At 43.2% G+C, this 23,310-nt stretch overlaps 1 protein-coding gene across 4 annotated transcripts in view; it reads right to left on the reverse strand.

The window, feature by feature from the left end:
- Positions 1-23,310, reverse strand: part of RNF144B (ring finger protein 144B) — a 140,526-nt gene that overhangs the window by 32,244 nt on the left and 84,972 nt on the right. For all 4 annotated transcript variants that reach the window (XM_014606740.3, XM_019490534.2, XM_059724334.1 and 1 more), the window contains one exon: positions 12,423-12,619. In XM_014606740.3, the coding sequence (XP_014462226.1) occupies positions 12,423-12,587 (165 nt within the window). In that variant the 5' untranslated portion in view covers positions 12,588-12,619. The remainder of the gene's footprint in view (positions 1-12,422; positions 12,620-23,310) is intronic.

Raw genomic sequence — 23,310 nt, forward strand, 5'->3', positions numbered from 1 at the left:
ACCTCTTTGGCCAACTTGTTCCAGAGTTTTACTACCCTCCTAGTAAGAAAGTTTTTTTCCTAATATGTAACCTAAACTTCCCTTGCTGCAACTTGAGACTGTTCCTCCTTGTCTCACCATCTGCCACCACTGAGAACAATCTAGCTCCATACTCTTTGAAACCATCCTTCAGTAAGCTGAATTTCTGTCCCAGATTCCCTCTAGATTCAAATTAACTCACTGTCCCCCAGCATCCCAGGATGCTTTGCACCTTCCCTGCAAACTCTGTTTTGCAGGGTGAGTGGGCTAGACTTGACTCAAGCTGTCCGCTGCAGATAGACTGCAGTCTTCTGACCTAGGCCACTGCAGGCATATGACTGCATTTCTAGAATCAAAAGTGAATGCCTGTTCACTTGCTTATCAGTTCAATCTATGCAGTTTAGACTAACCTGCAAAGATTTAATCAATTCAAGGTTTTTCACAGTCTGTACTTAGCCTAAGGGTTGACTTTTTACAGACTTTGGACCAGGCTCCTATTGAGCTGAGTGTCTCAAAAAGTGCTTTACTGACAACATCCCTGTTGCATATATTTTATTGATTTAAGATTTGCAAAAAGCAGTGGCAGAGGAAGATTATGGCATAATCCTGTAAGGTGCTAAAGTCACTGAGCACTTTAATGATAATTGTGGGAAGAGGAGTCTCCATCCCATGCAGACTTGTGTTCTATCTAGGGCAGTTTACTTCAGACTTGATCATTCTGCATGCCGAGTGCCTCATTAAAGGGAAGAATATAGAGAACATGTAGAAAACAGCAGGAATGTACTGTAACCTTTGGGGATTTCTTTGGTAAATGGTTGCCTGTAAATGCTGGAGACTGGACATGATGGCCCAGTAGGCTGCCTTCCTGTCCTCTATTTCTATTTAACATACAGTAGAACTGCTTTATGCATAGAATTACATTATATATAGAAGTTATTGTACATGGGAACTATGATCAAGTTTTACATGTTTAGCCAGCTGTGAGAACTAGAATGAACAAAACCACATGCACACACACACACACAGAATACTCTTCTCTAAAAATATGATTATTGTATAAACCCTGGGGCTAGAGACAGACATTTAAAAAGCCTGAGCCTGAATTGATTCAATCTTTCCAGGTTAATCTAATCTGTCTAGGCTGAACTGGTTTGTAACTACACAGACATCCCCGATATGCAGGCATATGCCTGCAGTGGCTCAGGCAAGAAGTGGGGGGTGCTAGAGCAGCCCTCCCATACCTCCCACAGCACTGAGCTGACGTGGGGCATGGCCAGACCCCAGCAGGATGCTCTGATTAGCCCAGGAAGGAATTGATAACAGTGCTTATCACCCCATTGAGAAAACAGAGGGACATTACCAGATTTCTGCTGATTGTACTTGTTGATTCAGCACAGATAGTAGCCAGCATGTGGTCTGCTAGCTAATACACAGACACCTCTCCACAAGGCAGAGGGGAGGGGAAGTTCCTGCTTCCCAAGGGTGGGGGGGGAGGGGGGAGCAGCCCACAGTCTGTGCCAGAGCTGCAGCCAGGGAGCAGAGGGGAGGGGCCAGCTCTCCTGTGGAGCAGAGATCCCTGCCCAGCCCAGAGAGCATGCTGGGGTGTCTGCTTTACATTAAACCAGCAAGGGGTCTGGGACAGACATTGCATAAACTGGTTTGAGCCAAATCAGTTAAGTCTGATACAACATTCAATCTGTTTTTTTCAAACTGGTTTATGTGCACTGAACATCTTTTCTGTTACAGGTTTAAACCAGTTTCTGATCACTTAAGCCGGTTAATGTGTAATGTCTGTTCCTAGCCTAGGAGAAGTGGACAGAGAAGTCCCCTTGATAAAGAGTTGCAAGTAGTAGCTTATATTCATGGCTCTATCATCATTTTTCTGTATGTCCTTGGCAAGTTATATTTAATTGCACTCTACTTTGAAAGTAACGTTCTAAGATTGGCATTATGTGTTCCATATTTGTTGACTCACACTGAAAGGCAACTTTTATCAAATTTGATTTAGCAATAAGTGTATGTGTGTTGCGGGCAGGGGTCACGATGACTAACCTTCCAGATTTGCAAATCCACATTGGTTACACTGTGTTCTTTTTGGCTCACCAGCTAATTCAATAGTACTAACCTCAGTAGGAGCAAAGGCCAATGCTAAGCATCTTAAAAAATCCTACTGAAATAGGATAGAATATTTTTTTCATTGAAGTGAACAGTTAAGATTCTAAACAGACAAAGTACCTGTTGGGTAAGCAGTGCCATTTTTATGTAGTCACTTTTCTGACCGTATCTAAATTTCTGCTTTTCAGTACTTTGGTTTCCCTATGTATAAAATAAAGGAAAATAGATACCTACCTCACCTGATGCTATACACCTTAGTTAGCAATTAACTTCTATTCATACAAACACAGCACTATATTATACTTTCTATATATAAAAAGAACTCATATGTAGACATATATTTATTATGTATACAGAAGATACACCTAAAAACAGAGATAAAATGCTGTGTGTTACACCACTTATTTTCACAAGGAAAGAAACTATTAAGAGAGAAGCACTGAAAAGGCCAGCGTAAAAAACATACTACATTTCATCTTCAGTGACAAACCTATTTCATGCAAGTTTCAGTCAAAAGGATACTGTTACGATGACATTCTAACTCTGAAAAAGACTATTGGTGAATCCTTAATTTCAGAAGTACTCCAAGGTGCTTCTCTACCTCACTGTTTTTCGGAGTAAGTGTAAAGAGGATTTCAAAAGTGTTGCCAGAGAGTTTGTTTTGGCATGGGGTTCAATTTTCAGAGGGCAGGAACACAGAGTTCCACCTTTTACCTCTAGATGTTTAAGTTAGTTCAAGGAAGGCATTTAAATCTCATGTTGCTAGATAATGACACAACAAGGCCATTTGTATCTCTCTCACAACAAACCCTTATTTCTATTCAAGGCCATTTTCAGACAATTTTCCCCCTGCCACAGACAAAAGACTAGTTTCAACAGTTAATGCATATTGGTTTTTCAAGTACATCAAGTTCATTCAATATGTTACATTGGCTTTCTCCTCTCCAATTTCTACAAAGCTTTCCAACTCACTAATTATAATCTCTATTTCTTTGGATAAAAAACACGAAATGAAACCACGAAGGTGTCAGGGTCATGTGACAAATTCTAACATCAATACATTGTTTTCATTAAGAAAAATAAAGAGGATAGTTCAGTGATAACAAATGACAGAAGAGAGCCCTTTCAATATCTAGTCAGCAATTATAAATTATACAATTAAAGTATTGTCAAGATAGATCTGCCAAAAAGGATCCCACTAGTTTCATTTTCCACATCTGGAGTTCAACCTTTAACTCAAGGCTAATGCAAGCTATGCTGAGGCAATGCTTATTAAAGTTGTTGTCAATGTCAGGGGCCAATGGATCAGGCCATATAAAAACTATTATAGAGATGTGTAAGAAACTGGAAAATCCCTTTTTAGAGTAATGGGCATATTGTATCCCTTTTTAGCATAAATGGGTATATTGTAGCCTTGTGGCCCAATAACTGACAAAAATGTATATAAAATATATATCTGTAGCATATCCAAAATGTACAGGCCATGTTGTGCTATAAAGTGTGTTTCATGGTGCTGTGTATAATGTTTGGCTGTAAAGCATGATCATGTTTTCTGTGTGACATAATTGTTGTATATTGTGCCTCCTCTAGGACTGGAGAGGCCCACTTCCCATCCCCTTCATTGTGTCCAGACCATTGCCTTAAGATTCCTCAATAGAACCTGTAAAACCAGTTTAGTGACCCTGGCCAAATACTGGAGTGCTGACCCGCTTTGAATTGATCGATTTGCATTAGCAGTGTTTCAACTACGATGTGATGAGATCAGAAAAGTGATTTAAGGTTCAGGCCACTTGGGCTGTGGGGCTCTCTCTTTTTTTATCCCCTGTGGAGGGGAGGGGGAATGCTGGAATGCTTTCTGGAACCTGAGGCCAGGTGGCACAGAGAGTCAAGGTTTCAAGTCAAGTAGCCATGTGGGGTTTGGACTGGGAGTCTAGGGCAGGGGCGTTTAGCTCCCCCACACAGCCACTCAGGCAGGAGCAGAGATCAGTGCTTCCCAGCAGAGCTATCTCATCTCACCAAAGGGCCTTTGGCAATGTAGACAGAGCTGGTGCTCCCAGCAAACAGCAATGGTGAAGGAGATGACACACTCATTCCCAGGAACTAACCTCTTTTGGGTCAAGACTCCCTGCCTCTCGGACTGTCGAGCCTGGGGTTGAAGGCTCCCCAATAGGGGTACGGGTGATATGCAGTATACTTTGAACCAGGACAGTGTTTTTGTTTTTCTTGACCGTATGTTGTGTTCTGGTGTTTGCCTCGGGGGTTTGTGTTAATACTGCTTGTGAGAGAAGGGTTGTCAGCTTTATTGTGACTCATTTAGTATTTCCCAGGTGGTCTAGGTGGTGGCTCAAGCCAAGGTGAAATATATTTAGTACCCCAAAATTGAACTCGGCCCATGTTGCTGCTGACAGATGCTCAGCAGAAGAGTTACATATCTATATCAATGACTACATTTTTAATGGTGTTCAAACACCCATGAATAGCATGACAATTGTGAAAAGTTAATGGGCATCATCAGGGAAGCATGACCGTGGGCTAGCGTTTGCTGCTTTCCAGCTCACCACTCTATAACAATACTTTCTTTTAAAAGAACTCATTCTCATACCATATCAGAAAAAGGACTTGATCCATCACTAGATCTACTGTTAATGTTGTTAATCTTCATTCTAACAGAGTTTTAAAGCCTGCACAAACATTTTTTTTTTTTTAAATACAGATATCTGGTACCAAAGGAGGCGGGATCATTGTCAGTAAGCCCACTACCGTTACCCCAGCCAATGTATTTTAGACTGCAAGTGAAGTGACATGTTAAAACAGAGCTGGTCCCACAGTTAGAAGCCTATGTCAATAAGCCTGGCTCTGTTACCAATTTCCTGTGGGATATTGGGCAAGTTACTCTATGTCTCTGTGTCAATTTCTCTACTTCTAAGATAGAAGTACTGTATTTTCTTGCCTATAACATATCCAAAAATATAATACAAACCTTATTTTTGAAAGGCAGCATGAAGGGGGGGGGGGAAAATCTTCCCTAGTAGTACTAGAAAGTAGTTGAGTAGCAGTATTTAGGGAGCCAAGCCAGATGGGCCCTGCATACTGCCACTGTTCACTGCCTCTGAGGCTGCAAACTGGGTCCAAACCCTTGTGCCAAATCTGGGACTGTGCACTGGATCCAGGCCTGGACCAACCTTGTGCACCAGGTCCAGCTGCAAACTGATCCCACGCTGACCTGCCCATGCGTGTGGGGCCATGTGATCCGGATGTGGTCCAGAAGTTTGGCTCCCAGACCTATAGCAGTTAAAAGCTGATTCCACTCCCCCACCACCAAATTTTCAGACCTATGGGGATCTGTACATCTTTCATATGATGTGCATTCCAATTCCCAGCAGGTGGTTTCGGGGAAAAGGCATGTGTTTTATGTGAGAAAAGAAGGTAATATCATTCTGTAAGAGACTCATTAAACATGTAAAGGCTCTATACAAATGTTAAATATTAGTCTTTGTGCCAATGTTATAAGATTCCCCCCCTCCCCCCTCCACACAAGTTAAAACCTGAGACATTTCAAACTTTAAGCCCGGGGTGGGGGGGGTGGAACCAAATGTTAGAACATGATAGGTGGCTACCTGTGGGTGAAAATGAAAAACAAAGCTGAGGTGCTGAGGTTAGCTTTATTTCAAAATCACTGGGGCATTGCAGCACAGAGCCCAAACATTTCATCTGCCTTCTAACAAGAGAGCAGTGTAACAATATTTGAGAATGAAGACTGAATTTATTCTTTAAATTAGCAAAATAAGAATGGATGCACAGACACATATTCAAATTGCCCTTGTCAGTACCTTCACATAGGCCTAATAACATCTAAAATGTAGGTGTCTTGCCCCAGAAGGGCGATTTGAATCAACAAGGTAAAACACCTAGGTTTCATAGATAGTGAATGAGGAAGCCTTGCGACCTCCTAAGGACCATCTAGCAAGGGAGAGTAAGGTGGTATAGCTCTGTGAGGAAGGCACACTCCTGATTTTCAGGACTGTTGATAAGTTTTACATTAGATGGGTATTGGTTAAAGACCAGAAACAACACTGAACTGTCCCCTCCCAGGGAAAGGCCTTCCTCATAAAGATGCAGTACTCCTTCTGGCCCATGAATCTTGGATTCCTGACTTCTTGTACAGTGGGACAGCTTCAACAGGACAAGTGGCAGAAACTCCCCTTCACCCTGGTTCATATTCAGATGGTTGGGATATTTTACCTGGAAATGGAAGATGTGGGCTTGAATCCACTCAGGGTGAGGCAGGCCTGTAATCTTCATCTCCCACTCCCTGTGCTAACACTTTGGGCAGCGCCAGATTCTTAAACTGAAATGTATGTTTACACTCAGTGTTAACCAGTTACTATGCATTCTCTTTTCCTTCCTATGGAATCAGCAACTTAGACAGAGTTTAAGGTACTCGAGCTGTGTGTAGTACTGAGATGTATGTGTAAGCTCAGAAGTCATACAGAAGTACAGCTGGAAGGGACCTCCAACGGTCATCTAGTCCAACCCCCTGCCTGAGGCAGGATCACCCTATCCAACCCATGCCATACAACCATAAATCTAAACTCTGTATAAGACTATCTTCAGCCTTGACACAACACAGACCTATTATGCTAACCTGCCACAGGTAAAGCAGAGGAACCATGGCAGTCAATGCCCTACTTCTATAAAATGTTGCAAATATATGCTCAAGAGGTCCTGGGTAGAGGGTCATACCCCCTGCCACAGAGGAAGACAAAAGCCCCCACAGTCCATACCAATCTGACCATAGGGTAAAATTCCTTCCTGACTTCAAATATGGCAATCTGTCTGACCCTGAGCAGAAGGGCAAGACCCTCTAGCCAGGACCCTCTAGCTTTTCTCCCAGCAGGAGCATTGGCACAACCCAGTCGAAGTCCCCAGCCTTGGCTGTAGCCAACACCCAATGCCTCTGGGAAGGCTTAAAAAACACCCTGACACACAAAGCAGAAAAAGGGCAGGGGAAGACAGGGTGGCAGGGGCAACCAGCAAAATCCATGCCATCTGCAAACTTGCTCAAGAGGCTTTCTATGCCAGTATCCAAATCATTAATAAACATGTCGAACAGCACTAGGCCTAAGACAATCTTGTGTGACTCCGCTCAAAACCTCCTGTCATTGTGACACAGACCCATTAATTACCCTTTGCTTGAGGTTATTGAGCCAGCTATCTATCCACCTTGTAGTAGTTTTATCTAGCCCACATTTCTCCAATTTGCTTATGAGAAGGTCATGTGGGAAGGGGTCAGTTGCTAGGCTGTTTTTACTTAAGGAACCTAAACTCTGCCAATCTAGATGGCAACCAAGCTTAGGCACCTGCCTGTGTGGCTGGCCTGGCCTGATTTTGAGTAGTGCAGCATCAAGGATTTTTTCAGGATAAAATGAAAGTGCCTAATGCAATGATTCTCAGCCAGAGTACCATGGCACCCTGGGATGTCCATGCAATGTTAGCATTGTTAGGTGTGAAAACGTAATTCAGAGATCTCCATGAGGAATCTATAGTGTTAAAAAAAAATTCTGATCTGTTATGATCTTTTTGAGTTCTCTGCAACAGAAAAATTGTTCTCTTACTTTTCTATACTCAAAAACCCAAGTAAAAACTAAGAGCTGGCATTTTCCGAGGAGTGCCTCACATCTATAAAGTTTGAGAGCCACTGGCCTAGCAAAACTAGGTAGAATTGCCAGCAACCTCTCCCCTCCTCCCACAAAAAGTAAAATCACTTCTCCAAGCTTTATTTGCCTCAGTGTTTGGAAAAAATTAGTGGATATAAGTACTCCTGCTTCCCCGTGTACCCTTGTGTATTAATTTCATGCAGAATGTAGAAGTAGAAGTCCTATTTTTCTTTCTACAGATGTGCATGTACCATTCAGACAACAGTTGGGCTGTTACAGCAGTGCTTGTTTTGTGTATTTCCCATATCAATTACTTCACACACTTCTCAGAAATATGAAAAGAACCTTAATGAAAAAATAAGGTTGAATAATGAGTCATACTGGTCCTGCATAGACATGTACCAACTCCACAGAAGCCAGCATGGAAAATTATCCTTTATTTTCATAGTCGGCTGTGGCATATTATTTTAAGCAGTTCAAATCTTGTTTTAGTGTGACTTAACATACAGCTTGAAATGAATTGTTGCCTGATGCACCTGCAATTGATTCCATTCATATGGGGGAAATTGGGGTCAAACTTTTTGAGAACAAGTAGAAAAGGGAGGATTGAAAGAGGAGCAGGCACTTAGACGGCTGACAGACGTGAACCCCTCCCCCCGACCCCCTTCAGTGCATGCTCAGAAGCGGAGCCATGTCAGTTTGATCTAGCTCACCCAACATTTGTATAGATAGAAAGCTTCAGCAGGGCTTTTTGGTGCTTTTATCTAATAGCTGATTCAAGCACCAAAGAGCCCTGCTAAAGCACGCTATCTACACAGATGTTAGGTAAGCCAGGTCAAAATGACACGGCTCCTTTTCCAGTGAAGCACCTTCCCTGCCCTGGCTGTCAGGGCCCTATTTTCTGTAAGACCCTTCCAAATAGGCTGAGACTCTGTATACATTTGGCCCTAGTATTCATTCCTAGCTCTTAAGATCAATCCAGTCTCTTGGGTGTAAAACACCCAACATTTTTAGATCCAGGACTGCTAATTTTTAAAGGCTTCTACTGCTCCTCCAAGCTCAGTGCAATCTCATCTGATTTTCACTTTTTTTTTTTTTCTTTAAACAGCTCAAGTAAAAGGCTTATCTCTAGTTGAAAGTTCCAGCTGAAATAGCAACATTCCTCTCAAATGCAAATACACACACTGAAATGCAATTTACTTACTTTGGCTGGAGTACAGGTTTTACAAGGGGTAATGTTTATTGCATCAGTCTCTAAGCTGGAAGTATACCAGTACACAGTACTAACCCATTAAATTTGTGTTTTATAGACCACAAATGATAGGTGAAAACATAAGCTTGGATGCCCAACTAAGTACATTTCCATTCCCCTCACCCCCTCAAGTTGGTAATGCTTTGGTAGAAACTAATGTTTAGCTGAAAAATTCTGAGTGAGCAAGCCAAGGTTAGTGTCAGCTGAAAAATAACAGGTATGTAAAAGGAAAGAAAAATATAGCCACTCCTTAGCATAGGATACATTTTCTCCATATGGAGTTCTCTTGCTACTTCAGGAATAATCTGGGCTGTATGTTGTTAACCCTAGTTATGAAAAACCAAACTCGAGTTTTTTTAAAGACTCAGTGTCCCAAAGACAAAGATATCATGATCCAAGATATTAATGCTGAGAGTCTCACCCCAACTCCGGTCCCTTTATACAGGTAAAGAGAGTCCCACGCAATGTTAATTGGGGATCGAAAAAAGGAGGAGGGAATTATCCCAGCACAGGAACTAAAACAGCTTCAGGTTTTCCTATGAGCCTCCCCCAACTCTTCCTCTCAGTGCCTGACAGAAGGGATGTCCTGGGGTACAAGGATCTATCAAAATGGTGTCACAACATAGAATCAGACAATTAGGCTTAGAAGGGACCTCAGGAGGTCATCTAATCCAACCCCCTGCTCAAAAGCAGGACCAGCCCCAACTAGATCATCCCAGCCAAGGCTTTGTCTAGCCAGGACTTAAAAACTTCTAAGGATGGAGATTCCAGTCTCTCCCAGTAACCTGTTTCAGTGATTTACTAACCGCCTAGTGACAAAACTTTTCCTAATATCTTACCTAAACTTACCTTGCTGCAACTTAAGACCATGCTCCTTGTCTTGTCATCTGGTACCACAGAGAACAGTCTAGCTCCATCCTCTTCGTAACCACGCATCATGTAGTTGAAGGCTGCTATTAAATCCCCTCAGTCTTCTCTTCTCCAGAATAACTAAGCCCAGTTCCCTCAGCCTCTCCTCATACGTCATGTGCTCCAGCCATGACCATATGGCCATAACCATATGGCACATATAGCAATATGTATTGCTGCCAAAAGGCAGCTGAAGACAAGCTGCTGTAACTCACACAACCACCCAAAAACCATTCTGACCTCTATAACATCCCAATATCAGAGGGACATACAGGTGGTTTAAAGCTAACTTTCTGTCTGGGCCTTCAGTTCTATGCTCTACCTCTCAGAAACAACATGGACACTCATCCCAGAAGGAAATAATCTTCTCAAAAGGTGGGTAATTAACAATCCAAGTGCTATGATTAGCAGCAAAAATCCCTTTGAATTGCATCCTATGAAAATGCTTTCATGTACTTTTATGCTGCCTTCCTAGAGATCCTCAGCACAGTCAAAACCTGCCCACTCAGTACATGCCGCTTGCTAAAACAAGTCACACAGTCATTTTTTGGTGTATGATGATCAGCAGTGCTTTGAGGATCGCAGTCTCAGCTATGCTTCCGAGAGCTGTACTGATCACTCTTAGCACTATTTTAATAGCAACTGCATGGCATATTTTCAGCATGCAGCTCATACAGAGCAGGAGCAAGTAGGCAGGGCTCATTTCTTAGCAGTTGTTTCATGATTACCACAGAAGCAGAACAGACGCACCCTTAGAGACATTCTGTGGCTATTTTAAAGAGGAAGAAATAGCTAAGAACTGGTTTGTGCTCCTGGTTTTATATACAATACACCACTGTGAGGGCCCACTAACATTGTGTGGAACAATGATTAGGATACAGGATAAGGTATATAGAATGAAAAGGTATTAGGAACTGTATCATAGCTTCCTTTCACCGATGGCTATTATAGCCATGCTGACAGCCTTCAATCTCACTAAGTGTCAGGAAGACAGCCAGCAGAAACAGCATGAAAGAAGTCAGAATTATTTGCAATCAAGGACACAGCCCTCAGCCACCCGACTCATACAATGTCACAAACAGCTGTACTTCTGCAATTTCTGCTGGTTGACAGAGAAAGTTTAACCAAGAGGAAAAAAAAATATCATTTTTGCCCATCCCTTCCATGACAAGCAAGCCATGCAAAACATGGGAGAGAAACAAGTGAGAAATATAAAGGCAAAAAAAACACCAGGTTCAAACTTGTTGAATACCCATTCCAATTGGGCTATAACAAGTCTGAACCTGGTTTTTTTTGCCTTTATATTTCTCACTTGTTTCTCTCCCACGTTTTGCATGGCTTGCTTGTCCTGGAAGGGATGGGCAGAAATGATATTTTTCCCCTTTTCCTCTTAGTTAAACTTTCTCTTTCAACCAGCAGAAATGAGGTATATGGATAGTCTGCAAAGTGTGTGAATGCAGGGACTAACGTTCAATTCCCCTTGGGTGTAAATTGTCATGGCTTCATGAGCTCAATGTAGCTATGCTGATTTGCCTCACCTGACGTGATTGAACAAAGATTTGGAGATTATCTAAACAGAATTGCTAACAAAATGAGATTCAGTAAATTTGTAGAGAAGAATATATGAAAAAGTGCTAAAGAAATTCCACAAACAAAGTTAAATTTATAGTATTTCAAACCATAATTTGGTTTCTAAGGCCATTTTCAAAAACAGCATCTCTGCAGTATGTACTGCACCTGAGGATTTTGTCCTTTAGACTATCTGTAAAAGCTTTGTGGGGAAGCAGTATTTTATAAAAACTCTCCAAACACCCTATAGTGATCCTATTGTATTATATACAATAATAAAGTAGAAAAATAATAAAGTAGATTGAATATAAACTGTTTACATACTCCACTATTCTTTTCTTGATAGATGGTATTCTACTGTAGTTTATTATTCAATTTAAAATATATCAATTATCAATGTATTAAGTAAAAGTGAAAGCAATTCAATTGATAAAAATATGTGGCTATGGGAGTATCTTTTTTGGAATTCTAGGGTGCTGGATTTTGTGTGGGGCTGGAAAGGACAATATGATATTAGTGCTTGATTCTGACTACAAACACTATAATAGATCTTTCCTGTCTCCACCTTTTGTGACTCTGATCCCAATGATTCTCACCCAGAGTGCTGGGGCACCCTGAGGTGCTGCAAAATCCTCTGAAGGGTGCTGCAAGGTGTGAGGAAGTAAGCAGATATGCCAGGCTCAGGCTTGTCAGCCTGCCCAGTCCTCCACTGCCACTGCCTGCCCCCTCTGCAAAGAGGTAAGTGCTGTAATATATAAAATTAGTTCCTGAAATCAGGTGCCACTCAATTCACAAAAGTTATGGAGGGGGGCCTTGAGCCCAAGGAGGGTGCCTCGAGCCCAAATATGATGAGAACCACTGCTTTATCCTAAAACCTTGATTAAGATGCTGCTGATGCTTACCACTGTACAAAAGATGCAGCTGCATTCCTGAAGGGTGGTCATCTTATCAAGAGAATATTCACAGAGACATAGCTTGCAAGTGACCAGGGGCTCCAGAACTAATTCCCCAGCTTCTGCCTCGCCGGCTGTCATGGTGTGATTGCAGATCTTACCAGCAGAGCTCATCCGTTCAATGTCTTACTCTTATTCTGGCCACTCTGCAGAAAAAAAAAACAAACAACTGAAACTCTCAAAAAAAATTCCTGAGGCTGGCAAGGTTACACTATGGTGCAGTGAGCTGTAAAGCACTATTCAGCTAAGCAAGCCTCCTTTCATATAGCCAGAGCTTCTCATTCATGTTTGAGTATACGATTGAAGATCTAAAAAGCACTTTGGTACTGAAAGTGGAGCACAGGTAGAACTAAGGATCCCTAATGACAGCACCATTGAGTTTAGCATAAAACTGAAGCCCTCCAAAATGACTAGTGACAGTGCCTACCTCTTGCCCAATATCCTGTGGTAAGGATACCAAGAAGCCAGAGACCTGGGTTTTAGGACCTTCTTACCCTTCTACACCTATATCTCCCACTCGAGAGAGCCCTTACCACCAGGCTAAGGGCTTTGGGCGCCATCCATCCTGTTGAAGCTGGCCCTCTAGACAGCCAACAGTGCAAGATTCCTGAGATAAAAAGGACAAGGAGCAAGTGGGAGCAGCTCTGAGATGATGGCACTCCCCTGTAAGGGAAAAGTGCTAGATTGTGGTCTGTGGCACCAGGACTGTGCACTCTATTTACATTAGACAGGCACTGGGCTGCAGAGAAAGGCAGGATTTCAAACACCCTCTCTCCAGCATTACTCTTTAGCTCAGTTTTTTCCTGGCATTTTATAGGGAATTTGGTGTCCAACTCATGCTCTTTAACTCCACTCCAGGAGCAAGGTGCCAAAGAGTTAGGCACAGCAACACTGAGCATTGCCACACTTCCTGGATTTTATTCCATAGACAGTACTTCTAGAAGGAAATCTCTCTTTCACTTGAGAGACATTAACTGAAAACATTTTGTTTTAATTTGCAAAAAACGTATCATGGTGAAAATGCATATCTAGTTGGTCTAATAAAGGATATCACCTCTGCCATGAGTTCTGATTTCTTTTCAGAGTGAGGCATTTTAAAAACCCTGCATAATACACAAAACAGTTTCCTTCAGTTGTTCTGCTTTTCCTGTTCAAGAGCCTCATTATTAATGAAGCCTTTCAAATTCTGAACTGTGACATAATGGAGAGCACTCTCAGAGATTTCATCCACTACTAAAGGACAAAAAGAGGAAGGTGAAGTGGTTAAGGCATAGGATGGAGTCTAGAGATCTGGAATCAATCCTCTGCCCTGACACTGAATTGTTATACAATCTTGAACGTGTGCCCTATATACAATACTTTTTTTTTTTAAGTTACTTTAACATAGAGCAAGCAAACCTCCCCATTGAGCTCCCAGAACTGGAAGCCTGATTTTCTGTTGCCCCTGCAATATGTATAATTACCTGCATCAGTGCAAATCAAGGTTATGAGAACTTAATCACAATGACAGCGTTATGTATTTGCTTTGCACAGGAGTCAGTTGACAGACAGTAGAAAACAGGTCCAGTGTACATACATGCATATGACAAAAGAAAATCTTTTGGAGACAGGGCTAGCCTATTACAAATTACTTCTTCATTTTTAGACTCCTGTACTTCCTAGTTCTGGAAAGCCCTGAAATAGCCTAACAAGAAGGGCTCCTCTTCTGGTATGAGCCCAGTGTCACAGATGTAATCAAGATTCAAGTAATAAAACTTCTGGACGTTCATCCAAAGCAAGAGTCTTCCTTTAAAGGGAATAATACTAGCTCTAAAACCCATGTCACTCGTGCTTCTTGGTGCAGGACTTGCTTGCTGCCATGCTGATCATACCAATTTATTCTTCCCTACTAAAACTAGCATTGCCAGAAGCTACTGGAACAAAACCCCACTGAGTCAGAACCTGTAATATACTGTTCTATAATTGCTGCAACAGTGATACATTGAGTGAGTCACTGGAATTGTATGGTGGATAAAAAGTCACCTATTATTTAAATCTACATTTTAGACATCAACCTAATACTTAAGAATTATATCATATATTTATAAAAGCACAGTTGTTGTGCCTATGTAGAATCCTGCTACAACCACATGCTATGAAGTACCACCTTTTTTACTTCAGTCCTCAGGACTAAGTACAGACACTCAAAAAGCCCAAAGCTGAATTGAATCAGTCTGCGGGTTAGTCTAAGCTGAAAAAATTGAACCAACAATCAAAAGTGAATGTCTGTTCATTTGCTTCAGGAAATGTAGCCACATGCCTGCAGTGGCTTAAGCTAGAAGCTAGGGTGGGAGGGAGGAGAGGAAGGGAGGGAGGTGTTAGAGCACAGTTCTCTGGCTCATAGCCAGCATGCACTGTATGTGAGCTTCCTCTTCCTGCTGCCCCACAGAGTCTCTAGGATTTTCGGTCCAGACTCACAGTAGTAGGACTCTGCGGGGTTGCTAATTACTTCCTCTTCCCATTTCCAGATGCCTCTGGGATTTGTAGTCCCCAGCCACAGCCAGCAGTATGTAAGCAGGGCAGGGCAGTTCTGTACTCAGGGGAAGGTGAATTTAAACCCTCTCCCTGGCCCCAGACCCCAGCAGGGAAGGGGGGGGGGGGGGAAAATGGAGCAGTGAGCCAGCCAGTGAGGCCAGTGAGCCAGCCCTCACTGCTCCAGCTAGGGAGAAGAGGTGTGGGGCCAGCTGGGATGCTGGGGGACTCTGATTTAACTTGAAACAGGAAGGGGTCTGGGACAGAAGTTTCATAAACTGGTTTGATCCAAATCAGTTAAGTCTCGTACTACATTCAACCAGGTTTATCTTAAACCAGTTTCAGTCATTTTAAAATTGTTTTATGGGCACTTAACTTCTGTTCTGATACAGGTTTAAATGAGTTTCTGATCACTTAAACTAGTTCATGTGTAAATTCTGCCCCTAGTGCAAGAGAATGTCCATTTCTGATACATGCAGTAAAAGATTAGGATGGCAAGAAGAAGAAAGATTAAAAAAAAAAAAAAGAAGAGTGAGAATATTTAGGGATCAGGACTGTAAAATGGGAAGCATTGCTCATCTTTTCCAGGGTAATATTTCTAGCTAGCACAAAAGGAGCTATGACACTGAACTTAAACAGTTTATTAATGAAGTAATAAAGAAAATAATGAGCCTCAAAATGTGCACCACTGAATTAACAGGTTATTTCCCAATTTAAGAATTGCTCAAGTTTGGTGCTCAAAGTGACAGACAGGTAGCACTAGCTATTGTAAATACAAAAGTACCCTGGTTCTCTGCTATGTCCAAGCTGCATTTCAGGTAATGGATATTGGCAGCCACAAGGCACTTCTTGCTCCCCAAATGTCCAGGCTGATCTATTATTTCCCTCAACCCCATTCCTCAGTATGACAGATGTTCCCATTACTTGAAGGTGGAATTCTCCTGGTGGAACCTCCACCAAAGTCAATGTTATGGATTAGAAAAATCCAGCCCAAATCTTGCTCGTTTCATCACACAGTCCTATTAGCCTCAGTGGGATTCTGTGAGTAAGGCATACAGGATCTGAGACAATGTAAGCTTCGCACAAGTTTCCTGTACAACTATATTCCAACTAGGTGAGATTTTGGCTTCCCCAGAGCAGACAATCCATAAACAGGTGGGTCATCAGTAAAATGAAAGAAACTCCTGTGAGCTTAAAACAGATGCATGAAAAAACTATAGGAAGGAAAAGGAGGGCAGGGACTTAGGCCCAGATTTTATTCCACCAAGCAAAAATCTATGGACTTAGGTGCCAGAGTGTGATTCTATTACACCCTGTTCAAGTTTTTAGAATCCTTTCATGTATCTACTTTTGTAATACACTTACATCACTGCTTTTGTGACTCAAACTTTAAAGGTAAGATGAAGAAGAAAACCCACTGCCTTTGGTATTAACTGTTTTCAGGGACTTGAAAAGGGTGGATAGAATCGTACTTAAGTGCTGAATAGGTGAAACAGTATCTTGACCTTACCGTGCATCTACTACTGTGTGGGCATGTCTATAGGTGCTATTAGGAGCCTGGGAGCAATAAGCTGCAGTTTATTCAGGTACGGCACATGGAGCCGGGTCAGAGCAGCCCCAGCTGGCAGGGAGTGGCCCAAGGAGTCGGCCTGCCAGCCCCAGGCTGCTCTCCCAGCTCAATGTGCTGCAGAGGGGCTGGTTGAGGCACAAGAGAGCTTGAGCATGGGGCTAGCCAGCAGGCAACCCCCACACTGAAGCACCTACATGCCCCAGCCATCTCTTCCAGCATCTACATTTGCATGTTGTGTCGACATGTGCGCTGCTGCAGAGTTTGGAGGATTTTGAGGGCGGGGGGAGGGGTTGTTTGTTTACAAGTACTACCCTGCTGTAGAGTTTATTAGTTTCCTGTGGCTGCACATGTAGATGCCGAGATGTTTACTGCACAGCTAATTAGTCTAATTAGTCTACTGCACAGTAAATGTCTTATGAAGATGTGCCCCATGTTAACTGCCTGTGTGCCTGTTCTTGCCCACAAACATGAAAGTTTGGCCATCTGCCTCTGAATTTCCTATGGGTACTTTTTTAGTAAACAACCACCACAGGAACTCATCCACATGCCCTTGCAAAATTATTATAATGCAGTTTTAATCTAGAAGTAGACTACCTTCAAGTCTACTAGTACCCTCTGAAAATTCAAGTTGAACAGAAAGTAAACAGCTGGATATATGATAGCAGTAGACTGCAGAGGGGGAAAGGGTCTAGAGTTTTGGTTAGATCTGTGTAAAAACCTGAACTACAGATCTCCAACAGAAGTCCGATGATCCACTGTCAGTGTCATCATTCACCCACAGAAGCCTTTCATTCATAGACATTAAACAAACCATTTCATCCTCCTACCCCACCCTTTCTTATGCTGCCCTGGACTTATACCACACTTTAGCCCACTTAGGATAGGATACCCAAATCAAGCATAAAATGCATCATTGACAGCTGAATGACCTAGAGTATGGAGCATAACCATGCAATAAAAAGCTTCACTGACAATAATAAAACACCTCTATCATCCGTTTTTGAATATTACTATAATTCAGAAAGCTAACCCTCAGAAATCTGAGGGAAATACTGGACTAAACACATACCTGATATAAAAGTCAGCAGCATTACACCAGGGTGAACTGGACAAGCTGAAAAGACAAGGGCTCCTGGCTTTTATTTAAAAATAAAACTAAAAATTCCATAATGTCCCTCACAGTTAATTCCCTTTAGACCATGGGTACTTTCCAGAAAACGTGATTTGTTTCCTCAATTTCTCTTCCAACTCACTTGTAAAGAAAAGCACCATCTCAAAATAAGTGTTCAAATTTCCATTAATGGTGGAATCACTGATAGGAAAAGCTTTAGTGCTACACAACCATGTATATCCAGCATTCTAACACTGCTCCCTGGACCAGTCCCAAGGAAGAGAGCACTGCCTGAATGCCGGGAGTGCAGTGTGTCGAGTTCTCAGTACTGTCAATGTTTCTGTCTGTTTCATTCAGTTGCCCGAAGACACTTTCACTTCGTCTCTGGGACATACCAAAACTTCATGTTTCAAACCAGTTCTGAAATTTCTCAACACAATCCATATGCAAGAAAGCATAAATGCATCTTCAAAGTAGAGCAGAGATGTGTGTGTGGGGGGGGGGGGTGAATGAAAGAAGAGAGACAAGAAACACTAACAGGAAAACAGTGGAGGCCTCCAGACTATGAAGAAATAAAAGTAAATAAACAAACAAAATAAACAACAAGCACATTTTGGAAGCACAAAGTAGTTGCTTGTCATGGAGACACTGACACTCCCATTGCTTCTCTTCTGCCTGTTACAGCATAAAAATGTATACTGACTACATTTTATACAGAAGTAATTTCAAGGAAAATTAAATGTTAAGTCCAATAAATGTTTTCAGGAATATACCTTGTATTGCACCCCTTTGTCTCTGTTTCCCCCAAAATAACAGTGGGTGTTAGGGGCGGTTAAAGAAATATGGATACGAGTGCTTGGCAGGACAAAGCTCTGTGTAGAGAGGGGTGGAATTAACAGTTATGGGAATACCTAATGGGCTCTATTTACCTCTCCCTCCCCTTCACCCCCCAAAGATACAGGGCAGGGCACCTCATTTAAGAAGAGAGCTTTACCAGTTGAAAAAGTTAGACAATGTCCCAAATAGTTTCAAAGTGCAGCCTGTATCCAATTCTAAGTTGACATGTAGAACTAACGTGTTACCCCTGCTAGGTGCCTAACTGCCCCTGTTATAGGAGTAGGATTGCCCTCTGGAGACATGGCACAAGGAAATATCTCTATGACTTTAGAGGGCAATGCTACTCCTATAATGGGAGGACTGACATGCCCCAGAGTGAGAAAAAGTTGGGTAACTCAGAATTGGTCTCAAGCTGCATTTGGGTCATCTACTAAGTCAGGACTATCCAACTGGCAGTCCATGAGGGCTACCTAGTAACCTCCAAACTCCTGGTCAGGCACCTCTCCCCCCTTCCCTCTCCTTGGCTGCTCCTGGAGTCTTTAGGTTTCCCCCTCCTGTCCCCACCTTCTGCTTCCTACCCCTGGGGGTAGAGTAGGTTGGGGGTGGTGCAGCCTTTAGGGAACCCTTGGCCTGGAAGCCTGAGGTGGGGAGGGGACCAGGGGCCCGTGTGTGTGAGGTGGGGAAGTGTAATACAGTGGAGGGAGAAGAGAGGAAGCTTTTGCATAGCATGGCAGAGGCAGCCCATGCAGCACAGTACATGGTCCCTGGCCACTCAAAAATTGGAGAGCTCTGCCCAAGGTGTCAGTCACTGACTATCCTATGGGTTTGGACAGTAGAAGTTTCAAACCATGATAACTGCTCCACAATTCAAATCTAAGGCTGAATCTGTATGCATGTACCAAATATTTCTCTTACTCGACTTGTCAATACCTATTCAACACTGAATTCCATTAAATCAGGGGTGCTCAACCTTTTTGCCCCATGGGTTAGATGGGTGGTGCCAGGTCCCTCTGCAGGCTAGATGCAGCTGGTGGGCCCAAGGCAGCCCAAAGGATGGGAGCAGCAGGGTTCAATCTGGCACATTCAACATAAGACGGCGAGTGGGTAAGGTAACTAGTAGGGTGAAAGTGCTAGACTTTAGGAAAGCTGATCTCATTGCACTCAGGCGATTAGTCAAGGAAGCACTGCAGAGTAGGAGTTTTGATGGGATGGGTGCCCAAGAAGGGTGGCTGTGCCTAAAGGAAACGATCCTTTGGGCACAAAGCAAGACGATCCCCGAGCGAGGCAAAAGAGGGAGAGGGGCCAGGAGGCTTCCATGGCTGACCAGAGAAATCCAGGGCAGCCTAAGGGCCAAAAGGGGAGCACATAAAAAGTGGAAACAGGGTGAGATCACTAAAGATGAATATACCTCCTCTGCTCGTGCTTGTAGGGAGGCAGTTAGGCGGGCCAAAGCTACCATGGAGCTGAGGATGGCAACCCAAGTAAAGGACAACAAGAAATTGTTTTTTAGATACATAGGGAGTAAAAGGAAGGCCCAGGGAGGAATAGGACCCCTGCTAAATGGGCAGAAGCACTTGGTGACAGACAGGGGGGACAAGGCTGAACTCCTCAACGAGTTCTTTGCCTCAGTGTTCCTAAGCGAGGGGCACGACAAGTCTCTCACTGGGGTTGTAGAGAGGCAGCAGCAAGGCGCCAGACTTCCATGCGTAGATCCTGAGGTGGTGCAGAGTCACTTGGAAGAACTGGATGCCTTTAAGTCGGCAGGCCCGGATGGGCTCCATCCCAGGGTGCTGAAGGCACTGGCCGACGTCATTGCAGAGCCACTGGCGGGAATATTCGAATGCTCGTGGCGCACAGGCCAAGTCCCGGAGGACTGGAAAAGGGCTAACGTGGTCCCCATTTTCAAAAAGGGGAGGAAGGAGGACCCGGGCAACTATAGGCCGGTCAGTCTCACCTCCATCCTTGGTAAAGTATTTGAAAAAATTATCAAGGCTCACATTTGCGAGAGCCCGGCAGGACAAATTATGCTGAGGGGAAACCAGCATGGGTTTGTGGCGGGCAGATCGTGCCTGACCAACCTAGTCTCTTTCTATGACCAGGTTACGAAACGCCTGGACACAGGAGGAGGGGTGGATGTCGTATACCTGGACTTCAGGAAGGCCTTCGATACGGTATCCCACCCCATACTGGTGAACAAATTAAGAGGCTGTGATGTGGATGACTGCACAGTCCGGTGGGTGGCGAATTGGCTAGAGGGTCGCACCCAAAGAGTCGTGGTAGATGGGTCGGTCTCGACCTGGAAGGGTGTGGGCAGTGGGGTCCCGCAGGGTTCGGTCCTTGGACCGATACTCTTTAATGTCTTCATCAGCGACTTGGACGTGGGAGTGAAATGTACTCTGTCCAAGTTTGCAGATGACACAAAGCTATGGGGAGAAGTGGACACGCCGGAGGGCAGGGAACAGCTGCAGGCAGACCTGGATAGGCTGGACAAGTGGGCAGAAAACAACAGGATGCAGTTCAACAAGCAGAAATGCAAAGTGCTGCACCTAGGGAGGAAAAATGTCCAGCACACCTACAGCCTAGGGAATGACCTGCTGGGTGGCACAGAGGTGGAAAGGGATCTTGGAGTCCTAGTGGACTCCAAGATGAACATGAGCCGGCAGTGTGACGAAGCCATCAGAAAAGCCAATGGCACTTTATCGTGCATCAGCAGATGCATGACAAATAGGTCCAGGGAGGTGATACTTCCCCTCTATAGGGCGTTGGTCAGACCGCAGTTGGAGTACTGCGTGCAATTCTGGGCGCCACACTTCAAGAAGGATGTGGATAACCTGGAGAGGGTACAGCGAAGGGCAACTCGTATGGTCAAGGGCCTGCAGACCAAGCCCTACGAGGAGAGACTAGAGAAACTGGACCTTTTCAGCCTCCGCAAGAGAAGGTTGAGAGGCGACCTTGTGGCTGCCTATAAGTTCATCACGGGGGCACAGAAGGGAATTGGTGAGGATTTATTCACCAAGGCGCCCCCGGGGGTTACAAGAAACAATGGCCACAAGCTAGCAGAGAGCAGATTTAGACTGGACATTAGGAAGAACTTCTTCACAGTTAGAGTGGCCAAGGTCTGGAACGGGCTCCCAAGGGAGGTGGTGCTCTCCCCTACCCTGGGGGTCTTCAAGAGGAGGTTAGACGAGTATCTAGCTGGGGTCATTTAGACCCAGCACTCTTTCCTGCTTATGCAGGGGGTCGGACTTGATGATCTATTGAGGTCCCTTCCGACCCTAACATCTATGAATCTATAAGAGGGCTGATCTGGCTACGTGACAGGGAGCTGATCCAGTTTGTGGAATAGGTGCAGCCACAGCCCAATCCAGCCATGTGACCCCAGCCTAGGTCCATCCAGGCATGTGGCACTGACCTGGGCCCAATCTGGAAGTATGGGGCTTGGAAATTTGGCAGTGGAGGATCAGTGGCAGTGCTAATTGCTACCACTCCTCTGCTGCCAAATTTCCCAGCCTATAGGAAGCCCTGTGGGCTAAATGCCATGGCTCCACAGGCCAGAGGCCCTACAAGCTGGGGGTTGAGCATCCCTGCACTAAATCATGCTATGAAGTATCATCAATAATTATTTTCAAACAGAATGTTGTGAAAATAAGGTGACCCAAAGATTACCCAAAGCTCATATCAACACAAGTTTGAAAAGACATCTGATCCAAGCCACAAAAAGGGAACAGCAGTGTCTGTCTCTCAGATGGAAACTACAAACCAAAAAATGTGATGTAACCTTTCATAGTCTGGTTAATCATTAAAATCCACATTCAGGTCATTTTTAGATTGTATTTTAGAAAAATATGCATACATACAATGACTATTTTTAAATAATACAAGATTATTACAGTTATTCATGTATATAATTTATCAGGCCAATTCCTAAAATCACATATACACATGGATCACCAAAAAAAAGAAAAGAAAAAAGAACTCTGCAGTTTTTTGTTTTTTTTTGTTTGTTTTTTTTTTAAAGGACAAAAAATTCCCACATTCCAAATGGCAGGATTTCTTCATTCCTCAAAACTGTACAGCAGAACAATTAGGAGAAAACTACCTTGGCCAACATCTTGCCTAACTTCGTGCATAACAGAGGTCACCGAGTTTGATCCCATTATTCTTGAATGGAACCCAATTACCTTGTGGCTGAACTCAGGCATATCTGTATTCAAAATGCACGATAGTAAAAGAAGCATGTGGCAAGTATCCACAGTACCATTTGTGCTCCCACTGAAACCAGTGGCAACTATTCCAAAGTTTTTAGTGGAAGCAGGACCAGGTCCATTGTATTTCATGCTGCAAGAAGCTAGGCCAGACGGAAATGTAGGAAACAGGAAAAATGAATACATTTGGCACATCACACTTCCATGTATTTTCTAAGCAACAAGAAAGAATCAAATCATAAAACTGGAACTCTGTTTTGCCTGTAGGAGCAGGATTAACACATAAAACTATAGGTAAATTAATCCACAGTTGACACTACCATATGATACGTGTTAATATAAATCTGAATTAACTGCCATATAAAATTACTTTAGTGGACTTTAACATTCTGATGATACCACAAACAACCTATAGCATGCTGCTTCAAATGAATTCATCATTTATGGCTACAGATTAGCATAATTAACAATCTTAACACAAGAGCAACAAATTTACAAGAGCAAACAATAGTTTTATGTAATGTGTCACAATACACAAACTATTGTTTTCGATAAAAGGATGCCATTCAAGATAATTAAGGAAGTGTTTTAATTTAATTCTTA

The sequence above is a fragment of the Alligator mississippiensis genome, chromosome 3 (genome assembly GCF_030867095.1).
Source record: "Alligator mississippiensis isolate rAllMis1 chromosome 3, rAllMis1, whole genome shotgun sequence".
Classification (NCBI taxonomy): domain Eukaryota; kingdom Metazoa; phylum Chordata; order Crocodylia; family Alligatoridae; genus Alligator; species Alligator mississippiensis.